This window comes from Bos mutus, chromosome 26 (assembly GCF_027580195.1).
Source record: "Bos mutus isolate GX-2022 chromosome 26, NWIPB_WYAK_1.1, whole genome shotgun sequence".
NCBI lineage: Eukaryota > Metazoa > Chordata > Mammalia > Artiodactyla > Bovidae > Bos > Bos mutus.
The window spans coordinates 9,415,954-9,429,887 of NC_091642.1; the positions used below are offsets into that span (position 1 = coordinate 9,415,954).

At 48.6% G+C, this 13,934-nt stretch overlaps 1 protein-coding gene and 1 non-coding gene across 2 annotated transcripts in view; both read right to left on the reverse strand.

Moving 5' to 3' along the window:
- Positions 1-13,934, reverse strand: part of LOC102269083 (scavenger receptor cysteine-rich domain-containing protein DMBT1-like) — an 83,407-nt gene that overhangs the window by 44,122 nt on the left and 25,351 nt on the right. The window contains exons 15-18 of the mRNA XM_070363594.1: positions 10,954-11,038; positions 8,835-9,052; positions 6,218-6,538; positions 2,952-2,968 (exon numbers count right to left, since the gene is read on the reverse strand). Of these exons, the coding sequence (XP_070219695.1) occupies positions 2,952-2,968; positions 6,218-6,538; positions 8,835-9,052; positions 10,954-11,038 (641 nt within the window). The remainder of the gene's footprint in view (positions 1-2,951; positions 2,969-6,217; positions 6,539-8,834; positions 9,053-10,953; positions 11,039-13,934) is intronic.
- TRNAG-CCC (transfer RNA glycine (anticodon CCC)) lies at positions 9,771-9,843 on the reverse strand. The gene has a single exon. It is a non-coding gene; the product is annotated as a tRNA-Gly (tRNA).

A 13,934-nucleotide genomic window follows, 5' to 3' on the forward strand; every position in this document is an offset into this window, starting at 1 on the left:
CCACCGCTCTCCCTTTTGTCCTGCTGGATGGCGCTGTACATGGCGTAGAACCCCGTGTTTGTGATCCTGGAGTCGCTCCTGAACACCGTGGTCAGGATGTTTGAAGAAGAGTGGAATGTGAGCTCGGTTCCAGCACAAAATCTGCCCAAGGAGAGCGAGGCAACCTGCTGTCCATCGAACACTTCGATGAAGTCGTAAGGGCACCCGTAGACGTCCTCTAAGCTGAGGAGGTGAAGGCAGAGTTAAGCTCCCCAAGGAAATCTGCCAGAATGTTATACATGAAGTCAAATTTTTGAATCACATGCAGCCAGAAACTGCAGTCACCCCTGCATCTCCTTCCAACCACACATCTCCCTCATGGACTTGACCCCTCTGATGCTGCCTGAGTCTGCCCTTTTGTCCCACTCCTTGTTGGGACTGGTCCAGGTCAGCCAGTCTCTTGTCTTTCCTGGTCTATTTCAGCTCCCCCACCAAGGGGGAATATGAGGAACGAATGAACTCAGGCTATTTAATATGCAAAAGAAAAGTCTTAGTAGGAACAGGATAGACATTTTCGGAGGGAAGAGGAAGATGATCTACTGTGCGTAGCACCAGGCGGAAGAATAAAGGTCAGAAAAGGTAATGACGATGAACAGACTGGGGTTCAGCCAGAGGAAGAGGCTGTGTCCCAAACAGAGCTGGCTGAGAGTGGAGGGGTGGGGTCCTTGTGTGGGTCACCCCAGCTGGGGTTCCCTCCATGATGGCCTCAGGGATGCTCATGGGGTCTTCTCCAACTGCACGGGAAGTTGAGCTCAGTGATTAAAACTCCTTAAGTGATATTGGAACCTATTATACAGAGTGAAGTAAGTCAGAAAGAAAAACACCCTTATGACCAACCTAGATAGCATATTCAAAAGCAGAGACATTACTTTGCCAACAAAGGTCCATCTAGTCAAGGCTATGGTTTTTCCTGTGGTCATGTATGGATGTGAGAGTTGGATTGTGAAGAAGGCTGAGCACCGAAGAATTGATGCTTTTGAACTGTGGTGTTTGAGAAGACTCTTGAGAGTCCCTTGGACTGCAAGGAGATCCAACCAGTCCATTCTGAAGGAGATCAGCCCTGGGATTTCTTTGGAAGGAATGATGCTAAAGCTGAAACTCTAGTACTTTGGCCACCTCATGCCAAGAGTTGACTCATTGGAAAAGACTCTGATACTGGGAGGGATTGGGGGCAGGAGGAGAAGGGGAAGACAGAGGATGAGATGGCTGGATGGCATCACTGACTCGATGGACGTGAGTGTCAGTGAACTCCGGGAGTTGGTGTTGGACAGGGAGGCCTGGCGTGCTGCGATTCATGGGGTCACAAAGAGTCAGACACGACTGAGCGACTGATCTGATCTGATCTGATGGAATTTAGAAATATGGTAACAACAGCTGGACTATAAAGAAAGCTGAGTGCCGAAGAATTGATGCTTTTGAACTGTGGTGTTGGAGAAGACTCTTGAGAGTCCCTTGGACAGCAAGGAGATCCAACCAGTCCATCCTAAAGGAAATCAGTCCTGAATGTTCATTGGAGGGACTGATGCTGAAGCTGAAATTCGAATACTTTGGCCACCTGATGTGAATAACTGACTCATTTTGAAAAGACACTGATGCTCGGAAAGATTGAAGGCAGGAGGAGAAGGGGCCAACAGAGGATGAGATGGTTGGATGGCATCACTGACTCAATGGACATGAGCTTGAGTAAACTTCAGGAGTTGGTGATGGACAGGGAGGCCTGGCGTGTTGCAGTCCATGGGGTTGCAAAGTCCGTGGGGACATGACTGAGCGACTGAACTGAACCAAACTGAATAAATTTTTTAAATTTTGTAGGCTGTTTTCTATTGACACTACTCAAGGCTGTTGGGAAAGATGGAAGGCAGGAGGAGAAGGGGATGACAGAGGATGAGATGGTTGGATGGCATCACTGACTCAATGGACATGAGTTTGTGTAAACTCTGGGAGTTGGTGATGGACAGGGAAGCCTGGCGTGAAGCAGTCCATGGGGTTGCAAAGAGTCAGACACGACTGAGCGACTGAACTAAATTGAACTGAACAACGACACTATATGCGAGACAGCAAAAGAGACACAGATATAAAGAACAGACTTTTGGACACTGTGGGAGAAGGTGAGGTTAGGGTGATTTGAGAGAATATCATTGAAACATGTATATTATCATACGTGAAATAGATCACCAGTCCAAGTTTGATGCATGAAACAGGGCACTCAAAGCCGGTGCACTGGGATGATCCAGAGGGATGGGATGTGGAGGGAGGTGGGAGGGGGATTGGGATGGGGGACACATGTACACCCATGGCTGATTCATGTCAATGTACGGCAAAAACCTCCACAATATTGTAAAGTAATTAGCCTCCAATTAAAATAAATAAATTAATAAAAAAATACAATCTGAAAAAAGAATTAAAAAAAAACTCCTTAAGCTCAGATGACCAGACCAGTTTTCACCTAACATGTGAAAGGATTTGTCAGATGGTGCTGTAGGCAGAAGGTTTGTGTCCCCTCAAAATTCATTTTTTGAAACTTAACCCTCAATAGTAATAGTCTTAGGAGGTGGGGACTTTGGGCAGTGACTAGGTTGTTAGGGCAGAGCCCTCATGATGGGATTAGTGCCCTTATAAAGAGGCTGAGAAAGCTCCAGGTCCCCTCTCTCACCTGAAGTCGCAGTGAAAGACAGCCATCTATGAGCCTGGGAACAGGTCCTCACGAGACACTGAACCTGCTGGTATACTTATCTAGGACTTGCCAGCCTGCACAACTGTGAGAAACAAACTTCTGTCGTTTATTAAGACACCCAATCTATTATATTTTTGTTCGTCATGTCACGTCATCTAGTTACTCAATGGTGTCCAACTTATGCAACTTCACGGTCCTCCAGGCTCCTCTGTCCCTGGAATTCTCCAGGCAAGAATACTGGAGTGGGTTGCCAGTCTCTTCTCCAGGGGATCTTCCTGACCCAATCGAGGCCAGGTCTCCCACACTGCAGGCAGATTCTTTACCATCTGAGCCACCAGGGAAGCCCAAAAGATAGTTATGTCCCACAGAGATTTGAACTCTGATCACTGGATTCAAAGTCCAGAGTGCTAACCATTACACAATGGGGCCACTACAGAAAATAAACTTCTTTTGTTTATTAAGACACCCAGTCTATTAAATTTTTGTTATAGCAGCTAATGACTCAGGCACTTGGAAAGGCAACCTCTTGGGGAAAGCACAGATTCAAATCCAAACCGGCTCTTGAAGCAGAGAAAGACACAACTCTTACTTCAGGCTGGGGATCGTCAGGTCTACTCGGAACTTCTCGGCCAGGTGGATCACCCAGACACACTCCACGTCAGTGGGGTAATTGGTTGGGTACCGGGGACTGGAGAAGGATCCTGACAGACTTGAAATGACACCCCCACAGGAGCTACTTCCTCCTGTGAAAACGGGATGAAGAGACCCATGACTGGAGTCTTCAGACAGGTACCTTATCTTTTCCCAGGTATAGAATCCAGAATCCCACCAAGCTTAAGAGTGAATCACAAAATGGGAAGGGATCATGCTGGTGTAGACATAGCCGTGGCTTGGCTGGAGTGTGGTCGTACCCCCAAGGGGTGGGGGTGAGGGTGGAGGAAAGATGTGTGATGGGTAGGCAGGACCCTAAGATTGTAGGTGAGGCTGGAAATGGATTGGATACATACATGGCAGCTGTGGGGTGTCAAACACTTCATTAATCCTGTCCTAGCTTCCTGTCATGCAAATCAGCTCAACTGAGATGCAGACAATCCACCCATTTGGGAGGGCTCCATCCCCCACTTCCTCTCCCTCATGCAACCAGGACAGTGGATGTCTATTCTACTTTTATGAATTATCACCACAATTCTAATTCATAAAAGTAGAAGAAATTGTTGTTTTTTTATATTTTATTTTATTTTTTACTATACAATATTGTATTGGTTTTGCCATACATCAACATGCAAAGAAATGGTTGTATGGCATCACTGACTCAATGGACATGAGTTTGAGTAAACTCCGGGAGACAGTGAAGGACAGGGAAGCCTGGCATGCTGCAGTCCATTGGATCGAAGAGTTGGACATGACTTAGTGACTGAACAACAATCATCATTCTATCCTTATAGGGGTTATACTTCCAATGCAAGAGAGTTACCTGGTAGGACAGACACCTGGGGAACAGCAGCTGCAAAAATCAAAACCAAAGAAAATCAGGAAAGAGCTTCACCCAATGACATGACCTTCTACTTAAGTGCAAATGAATGAAGCTGCTACTAGTCTTGAGTCTCAATACATGGTGTGGACACACTCATTTCTCTTTGCTCCCCGACTGAGATGTAGCTTCTCCCCTTCTTTCGGTGATTCACCACAAAATCACAGACAACGCAGTCATGTGATTTGTTTTCTCTTCTGTGCTGGGTCCACCAACCTAAGGGCTGTCCTTAGAGTGACCAGTCATGAGGCATCACCCACAGTCACAGCACTGGGCTCGTGAACATGCCACTGTCCCTGCAGACATTTATCAGGTGCCAAAATGCCAAGGGACAAAACCTGGGAAGCTGAGAGCCGTGGTGGGGAAAGGCAGGTTGGACAGAGTCCAAGGAAGTAAGACAGGCCCCTTCCCACGGGCCCACCTCTGCAACCCACCCCAGAAGGGCAGCCTCCAAGGGATGGTGTCTTCCACCTGGGATGCCCGCGGGACCTGGACTGGAGGAAAAGAGGCCCCCACCAAGTGTCCTTCCACATGCGCCACAGTGGCACCAGCCCAGGATTGGGGCAGCTGCCAGTCACCTTGCCTGGCCCCCAAACACTGTGAGGTGCGCCCCTGACCTTCCCCAACCCAGGCTCCCACGGAGAGCTGAGGGTGGCAGCAGTCACTGGGTAAGGCTGGGAGGAGGCTGGCTGGGGCCCAGGGTGCCAGTGATCAGGGAAGATGGCAGCTAAGAACTTGTTCTGCAGAGGCAGGCGAGTGCTGGAGGCTCTGATTCAGCTGGAGTCTCCAGTGTGGGGGGGTGCGGATCACATGGGTTTTGAGTAGTCTACCTGAAGAAGGTGTACCTTCCTCTATCCCTGCTGTTGGCTAAGCCAGGAGGCCCACAGAGGAGCCCTAATTGTTTATGCTTCTCACGCCCAATCTGCTTTTGACCCACTGGGAGAGTTCGACATTCAGTGCATCTTTGTTTACCTGCACACTTTCATTCTCTAACTCGTGTTCTTGAGAGGTAGACCTTCCCACCTCCTCTACTCCAGATCAGCCCTCTGCTCCGCCACTGTGATGGAACATCCTCTTTCAGTCCCTCCTGCCCCTCCCTGATCTGCCGTCCAGAGAGGAGAGTGTCGGATGCTATTTCATTTGGGCAATGTGACTCTCAGCTTATCATACAAGCCACTGGCTCTCAGCCTTGGCCACACACTGCAATTTCACAGGAAGTTTTAAATATCACCAATGACTGGGTGAGACCCAGAGGTTCTGATGTGACTGGTCTGGGGTGCAGCCTGAGTATCATAAAATTTTAAAGCTCCCTGGGTGATTCCAGTGTCTAGGTCACTGTCCACCTGTGTCTGGATGCTGAAAGAGGTTGTGCATGTTAGTTGCTCAGTTATGTCTGATTCTTTGCAACCTCAAGGACTGTAGCTGCCCCCCCCCCGACTCCTCTCTCCATAGAATTCTCCAGGCAAGAATACTGGAGTGGGCTGCCATTCCTTTCTCCAGGGGATCTTCCAGATCCAGGGATTGAACCTAGATCTCTGAAAGAGGTTAGATTTCTTATTTACTTTGCAGAGATATTGGAAATGCAGGGTTAGACCTACCTGGGGGTGCAGGAGTCACGTCTGGAGCCCAGTCCCCTGCATCTGCATGCATTAAAAAAAGATAGATTTAGGACATCTGAGTTAAATTATATCAGGACAAGTGCTGGTTTTCCAGTGTGGGCAGGTCCCAAGCAGGCAGGTTTCCTGTTACACAAGCAAGAAAGGGCATGTTTGGTAAACAGCTCCAGACCTGAGAGGAGCTGCAGAAAACACCCCCTGACAAATATGTGGCCCTGGAGTGTGTGTTCCCAGGAGAGCCTAGTTCTCGGCATTCCTTGACACCTTCTGCCAGGTCACCAGCCCTGCTCTGTGCGCACCTTCCTCTATCTGAGCTGCTGAAAGATCAGAAAAAACCTGCCCCTGGAAGAGAGAGACAGGTAGCTGAGCAGACGACGCCAGCATCCTCATGGTGACCGCAGTTGGGGTCTGACCAGCCAGAACTGGGACACTGGCCAAGGTGGCTCTCGATCCCCAAACTCTGCAGGTTGTCCAGGAGGATGTCTCCAGAGCCCGGGCTGAAGTGGGTCTTTCCCGGAGCAGTGATGGCCCGACCACACCCCAGTTGCCAGCACATGACCCTGGCTTTGTTCAGGTCCCACAGGTCGTCACACACAGTGCCCCAGGCTCCCTGGTGCAGGATTTCCACACGTCCCGAGCACTGTTCAGAACTGCCCACCATCTGCAGCTCTGGCTCATCTTCCAAACAAAATAAGATTTTACCTTTGAGTTTAGGTAGTTTTCAGTAGGAAGGATTTCTAGCTCCCATATTTGCAGCTAAGTCAAATAAATGCAAGAATGAAGCCTTATTAAGGCTGTCTTGAGTCTGTAATACATGAGAGAGGTGGGTTTAGATTCCAGCTCTCCTGCTCCCTAGTTGTGTAACCTTTGGCAAATCATCTCCCTGGGCCTCAGTTTCCTCATCTGTAAAATGGGGTGCCAAGTCAACAACAGCACGTGCACGAAGCACAGTGCTCGGCCCCGATACACCTCGGGTCCTGCAGATCTTGCTGTGTGCTTCTCTGGGTCACAAAGCTGGGTTCCTGGGGCAATGGGCTCCTGGCTACTTCTCTGGGCATGTCCTGGACAAGTGTTTGGATAAGTGTAGATTTAATCCCCTGAAGGCACCTGGCCACAAGGGAGTCTATGACTCCATAAAGCCCAAAGGGACCAGCTCTTTCTGGGTTGACAGGCTGTGTCCCGCTGGAATCACCTGCTGTCCCCTGGTGACACCTGGGGACATTCTTCCCTTACTGAGCTCACAGGCTCTGCCTTCTCTCAGTTTCTTTGACATGTCCAACTCTTTCCTCCCTGAGAGTCTATGCATCGCTCTTCTCTGCCTGGAATGCCCCTTTATGGTCACTCCTCACATATGGCCTGCTCAGCAAGGCTGTCCATCCCCTTTCAGTCCACGGTAGCAGCTCCTCCATCCCACGTGGCTCTGTGTTCCCAACCTTATCATCACCCCCACACCATCTTGGTTACTTGCTTGTTTGCTGTGTCTTGATCCTCCCCCACTCACCCATACCCACCCTACCGTAAACTACATGGGGAGGGCACTGTACTGTCGGCTGCGTCCCCAGCACTTCTACTTGGGCCTGGCACACAGTAGGACCTTAGTGAATACTATTGGATTAATACATGATGATCCTGAGTCAACGAATGGTCTGGATTTCAACTCCTGGACTTTACTTAGCCTCCCCAGGGCAAGATCTCACACATGCCTTTGGAAGGTCAAATACATAAGGAATTCCCTCATTCAGAAACACCCTCCCTGCCCCCCACCCCCCAACCTTAAAATACAAACTGGAAGTTTCTACTTGAATTCCTAGCGACCTGAGTTACTGTGGCCCCACAACTGGCAGTAAGTATTTTTTTGGGTGCAAACTGGACCTGGCTCTGGAATGATGAGCTATAGGGTCTATCCATTAAGGAGTCCCCAAGCATCTAGTCAAGGCTGTGGTTTTTCCAGTGGTCATGTATGGATGTGAGAGTTGGACTGTGAAGAAAGCTGAGCACTGAAGAATTGATGCTTTTGAACTGTGGTGTTGGAGAAGACTCTTGAGAGTCCCTTGGACTGCAAGGAGATCCAACCAGTCCATTCTAAAGGCGATCAGTCCTGGGTGTTCACTGGAAGGACTGATGCTGAAGCTGAAACTCTAATACTTTGGCCATCTCATGAGAAGAGTTGACTCATTGGAAAAGACTCTGATGCTGGGAGGGATTGGGGGCAAGAGGAGAAGGGGACAACAGAGGATGAGATGGCTGGATGGCACCACCGACTCAATGGACATGAGTTTGAGTAAACTCCAGGAGTTGGTGATGGACAGGGAGGCCTGGCGTGCTGCGATTCATGGAGTCTCAAAGAGTTGGATATGACTGAGCGACTGAACTGAACTGAAGCCTCTAATGTGGTGAGTCTAGGGTTCAAAGGAGGCAAGATGTAAAGTGAGCCATCTGGTGGAGGGAGGAGGATTCTTGAAAGTCAGACTTTACCTTTCAGCACCCTGGACAGTAACAGGTCCCGGGCGGTGGGCTGTGACTGAGGCAGCCGTGGAGAGGAGCTGCCTGCCCATTCACATATAGGCTCAACATACGCTCAGTCGCTCAGTTGTGGCTGACTCTTTGCGACCCCATGGCCTTTAGCCTGCCAGGCTCCTCTGTCCATGGAATTTTTCAGGCAAGAATACTGGAGTGGGTTGCCATTTCCTCCTCCAGGGGATCTTCCTGACTCAGGGATGGAACCTGCATCTCCTGCATTGGCAGTTGGGTTCTTTACCACTAGCGCCACCTGGGAAGCCCATCACTGCTTTACTTCAATTGCCCACGAGACCCTCTTAGTGGAAAAAGCTAGCAGTGATACAGCAGGGCCTTTCTGCTAATTGTAGGGGAGCTTTTAAAACTGAAGCCCATGCTTCTGCTAATAGGAGAATCCCTTAAATTAGAAAACTATTCTTTTTTTTTCAAGGCCAAAAGCCTACTTGAAGCTTCCTACCTGACTCTCTTCTGCCCTGGGGTATCGCATTGAACAGAGCATAAAAGCCAGTGTTGGTGATCCTGGAATCACTTCGGAACACCACAGTCAGGATGTCAGAGGAGGAGAAAAACATCACAGCCGCTGAGGCACAGAACTTCCCCATGGAGAGTGAGGCGATCCTGGGGCCATCGAAGATTTCGACTGAGTCGTACGGGCATCCAAGGATATCTTCCAGTCTAGGGGAATCACAGCGGAGGCTTAACAGCTGGTTAGGGCTTCCTAGATTTTTTTTTAAATTGCTTACTTAGGTTTATTTTTGTTTATTTATCTTTTGGTTGGGCTATGTGACATGCTGGATCTTAGTTCCCCTGATCAGGGATCAAATCTGTGCCCCCTGCAATGGAAGCAGATTGTTAACCACTGGGCCACCAGGGAAGTCCCAGGGCTTCCTAGATCTTAAAGCTTGAAAAATATGACACACACAGAATTAACCATTTGGATTATACTTTGAATTGCATATTAATACATAAAATGTCAGTTAACCTCAGATGCCTTATTAGCAAAACTTCTTTTATCTCTTTCTGAAGAATGTGTGAGGTTTATGGCCGCAACTCAGTAATAGAAACTTAGAAATCATACTGATTTTAGCCAATCACAACTTACACGAAACCTCGGGAGATGCAAATGTACACCACACATAAAATCTTAACAATAAAGTCATCCCAACTGATCAACATGTAAGTGACATCACAGCCCAATTTTCCTAACTCTGTATTTCACAACATTCTTCATACCCAAATTCTTAGGGAGGAAAAACTTGATTCTGAAATAAAAACAATGTCAGCATGTGGAACAGTATTTGCGCTTTGTAATTATTCACAGGGATGTGTATGAGGGCTGATTGGCTGTTGTTGCTGTTGTTGGCCCCGCCACATGGCACGTGGGATCTTATAGTTCCCCAGCCAGGGATTGAACCTGGGCCCCCTGCATTGGGAGCACAGAGGCTTAACCACTGGACCACCAGGGAAGTCCCGAGGGCTGATTCTGAAGAAATGGATAACTGATAACATGATAGGTTTTAGAGGTGTGGGTTCAAGGTTCTCACCTCATTGTGGGCTGTGTCTTTAGGGTTTCAGTTGACAAAGATAATAGAATATTCTTCGTGATAGGCCATGTCTGAGTCCATGGGCTGGGCAACAGTGGAGTGCATGTGAAAGGGGGGCTTTCATAGCATTTCACAGTATTGCTGTGTTTGTTGCATGGTGCGTGTCATAGTCAACAAGGAGAAGGGCTTTGCACAGATTCTCCTTACAGCTCTGTACACTGGTGAAGAGCGGGGCCTTTGACATCCAATGGACCTAGAAGCTTGGCCTTTGGTGAGTAACCTCTCTGAGTCTCAGCTTCTTAGTCTTTAACTGGGATGATAAGGACATCTTTATTAGGGCTATAGTGACGCTGTAATGTGACAAAGAATACAGAATACACAGTACAGAGCCTGAGCACACTAAAAATGTCAGTTTTTATTTTATGAACTGATAATAAAAGAATGGCAGTGACTTGGAAGAGTTTATGTCGGAGATGAAGCAATGACTACCATCTCACTTCATTTTAAGCCAACATATACAGGATGCAGGGCTCATGGCTGGAGTAGTCGCCTAAAGCGTGTGTAGGTAAAGCCTTTTACTGTTTGCTTAAAACTCAGATTAAAGAAAAAGTCTAAGAGGATAAATACTGGTACCCAGTGTACAATGAGGGCAAAGCTGAAAAGGACAATTTTTTAAAATAAATTAAAAAAACTCCTCATAGTAACGTTAAGTCAAATACGTGAATTAAACCACTTATTGAATTTTTCAAGGCAATATTCTTATTTAGGTAGACTCTTAAAGGGGGCTTCCCAGGTGGTGCTAGTGATAAAGAACCTGCCTGCCAATTCTGGAGACTTAAGAGACATGGGTTTGATCCCTGGGTTCAGAAGACCCCCTGGAGGAGGGCTTGGCAACCCATTCCAGTATCCTTGCCTGGAGAATCCCATGGACAGAGAAGCCTGGTGGGCTATAGTCCATGGGGTCACAAAGAGTCGGACATGACTGAGGTGACATAGCATGCATGCACTTCTTGTAAAGAGTTGTTTTCTTACTTCAGAGTTGGAATCATGAGTTCTATGCGGAACTTCTTATCCACGTGGATCTCCCACACGCACTGGATGTCTGTTGGGTAGTTTTCTGGATACAGTGGACTGGAAAATGAGCCAGAGAGACTAGAAATGACCCCTCCACAAGAGTTCCTTTCTCCTGAAACAGTAAGCAAAAGGATGTCAGGATATGTCCCCATGGCGTCACTTACGTCATCCCACTAAGGACCTGGTGGAGTCAGGCTGTAGTCTGAATAAATAGATCTGTAGCCTAAGCATCTTCTGGGAAGGAGAGCCTATTCAGTCTAATTGTGATGGGTCAGAATGCATTCGAGAAGGAAATGGCAACCCACTCAAGTATTCTTGCCTGGAGAATCCCAGAGGAGCCTGGTGGGCTTGCTGTCTATGGGGTCGCACAGGGTTGGACACAACTGAAGCGACTTAGCAGCAGCAGCAGCAGCAGCAACAGAACGCACTGATGCGAGAGCTCCCTGCCCTCCTCCCTCTGTCATCCAATGGGGAAAATATTATCTCTGTCCTGTTGACTCTTTCTAAAGTGGAAGGTCTCACTTGCTGGGAGACAGGTGGAGCTGATCGGCTTGAGGGTTTGGGGAAGAGAGGCAGAGACAGAGATGGAGCTGTACGTGGTGGGGAAGGGGTGACTTTGAGGATCTGAGGGTCTGAGGAACTGAAGACAAAGGCAACGGGGGTGGTGTGGACTGTTCTGGGAGGGTGTGACTGGGCCCTCCCTTTAACTGCTTTTTCACCACTTTTTCTGGGTAGGTTGTCTTTCCTTCATGTCAATATCTACTCAGACTGGAGCTTATAGGTTTTGGACTTTAAAGAATTAAACAAGTGAAATCTAACTCTTCCATTCTGGTTGTCATATTAATATAACTATATTATTTAATATAATGAATTTATACACACACACAAACATATAAATTTGAAAGAGCACACCACATAAACAAGCAGAAAGCTTAGAATCATCAAATTATTTTAGAGGAAATCTGAAAGCATAACATTTTATTGACCTTGACCCCAAACTATGAAGATTCTGAACTTTCTTCTTTCTCCCCTGAGCACCTTGCAACCCTCCTGGAATCTCACAGGTTCCTGGTCTTTCCCACGATGGAGGGTGGGAAGTGGTGAGGGACACAGGCAGCCCAGGGAGCTAGTGTGGACTGCTGTTTGTAGGTTACAAACGTCAGACTGACACTGAAACCCCCTGGGACTGGGTTTCCCGAAGCCTCTACACATTACTTTGCCAACAAAGGTCCGTCTAGTCAGGGCTATGGTTTTTCCAGTGGTCATGTACGGATGTGAGAGTTGGAATATAAAGAAAGCTGAGCACTGAAGAATTGATGCTTTTGCACTGTGGTGGTGGTGAAGACTCTTGAGAGTCCCTTGGACTGCAAGGAGATCCAAGCAGTCCATCCTAAGGGAGATCAGTCCTGGGTGTTCATTGGAAGGACTGATGTGGAAGCTGAAACTCCAGTACTTTGACCACCTGATGGGAAGAGCTGACTCATCTGAAAAAACCCTGAATGCTGGGAAAGATTGAAGGCAGGAGGAAAAGGGGACGACAGAGGATGAGATGGTTGGATGGCATCACCGACTCAATGGACATGAGTTTGGGTAAACTCCAGGAGTTGATGATGGACAGGGAAGTCTGGCGTGCTGCAGTCCATGGGGTCACAAAGAGTTGAACACGACTGAGTGACTGAACTGAACTGAACTACACATGGCAGGCAGTGATGGGCTGGTACCTGTTGTGGGCACCTATTACAGGACTGTGCCCATAGGAGGCTGGCTGAGAATGGGCAGATGGACTGAGCCACATTTTCTTTGAGTCCCTTGTCACCCTCCTGCCTACTCTGATCTGGGCAGATCCACACACCCCTTCCCAGCTGCTGCTTTAGTTAAAAAGTCAGCATTTCCAGGCATTGGCCATACTAATGCCACGACCTTCAGCGAGGTGGGGGCGGGGCATATGAGGACAGAGGGCATCCTCAGGCTGAGTCCTGGCCGCCCCACCTTCTCGTGGGAGGGGCTGCGGCGGGTGTAGCTTGGGCAGCAAAGGCAGCCCCTCACCCACACTAAGCCAGCCTTTGTGCCCCGTCCAGGGCACACCCCCTAGCATTTCCTCTGATGGTTCTTTTGGAATGGAGTTACCATGTCAGTTTAAAACAAGCGACTACCTGTTACATGATCCTGAGACGCTGTGGAAAGACCTAGAAGGGAAAAAAATAAAAAGGAAGATAATGCTGACATCAGGAGAATTAGTCTCATCTACAAGTTAGCAAAATGTAAAGGGTTTCCTTAGAAATGTCCATGTACTTAGGGCAAATGGAGAAAAGTGTGAAGGTGCTGACTGAATGTTATCTACGGTCCTGGGGCAGGCTAAAGAAGGCTACAGGTTCTCCAACATGCCTCTGGTCACAGGGTGGGGCCTGGTCCCCTCCCTGGAGCCTGGGTGGTCTCTGTGGAAGCTCTGGCCAGCAGAATATGGCAGAAGCTGTGCTGTGCCATAAGAGACTGGCAGCTTCCACTTCCTGTCTCTGGGAACACGGGCTTGCTCATGGCACCCTGAGCCAGCCTGAGCCACTCTGTAAGAAGTCTGATTTCCCCTGCTGGAGAGGCCCTGAGCCCACCTGGAGAGGAAGCAGGCCCTTGGCTGAGCCCCCACCAGGACCCCAGGCATGAGAGTGCATCTGTCCTGGACTCTCCAGACCAGCCCCTGGGAGGACCTGCTGTACTCTGCGTGGAGCAGAAGGCTCTCCCAGCCAAGCCCTGCCCCAATTCCTGACCCACCAAACCGTGGCCTATAACTCAGTGGTTGCTGCTTTAAACCACTACATTTTAGAGCAGCAAGAGAGGGCCAGATGGCTCCTTTCATGCAATACGGTGGCAGTGGTGTAGACGCTAAGTCGTGTCTGACTCTTGTAACCCCATGGACTGTAGCCCACCAGCCTCCTCTCTCCATG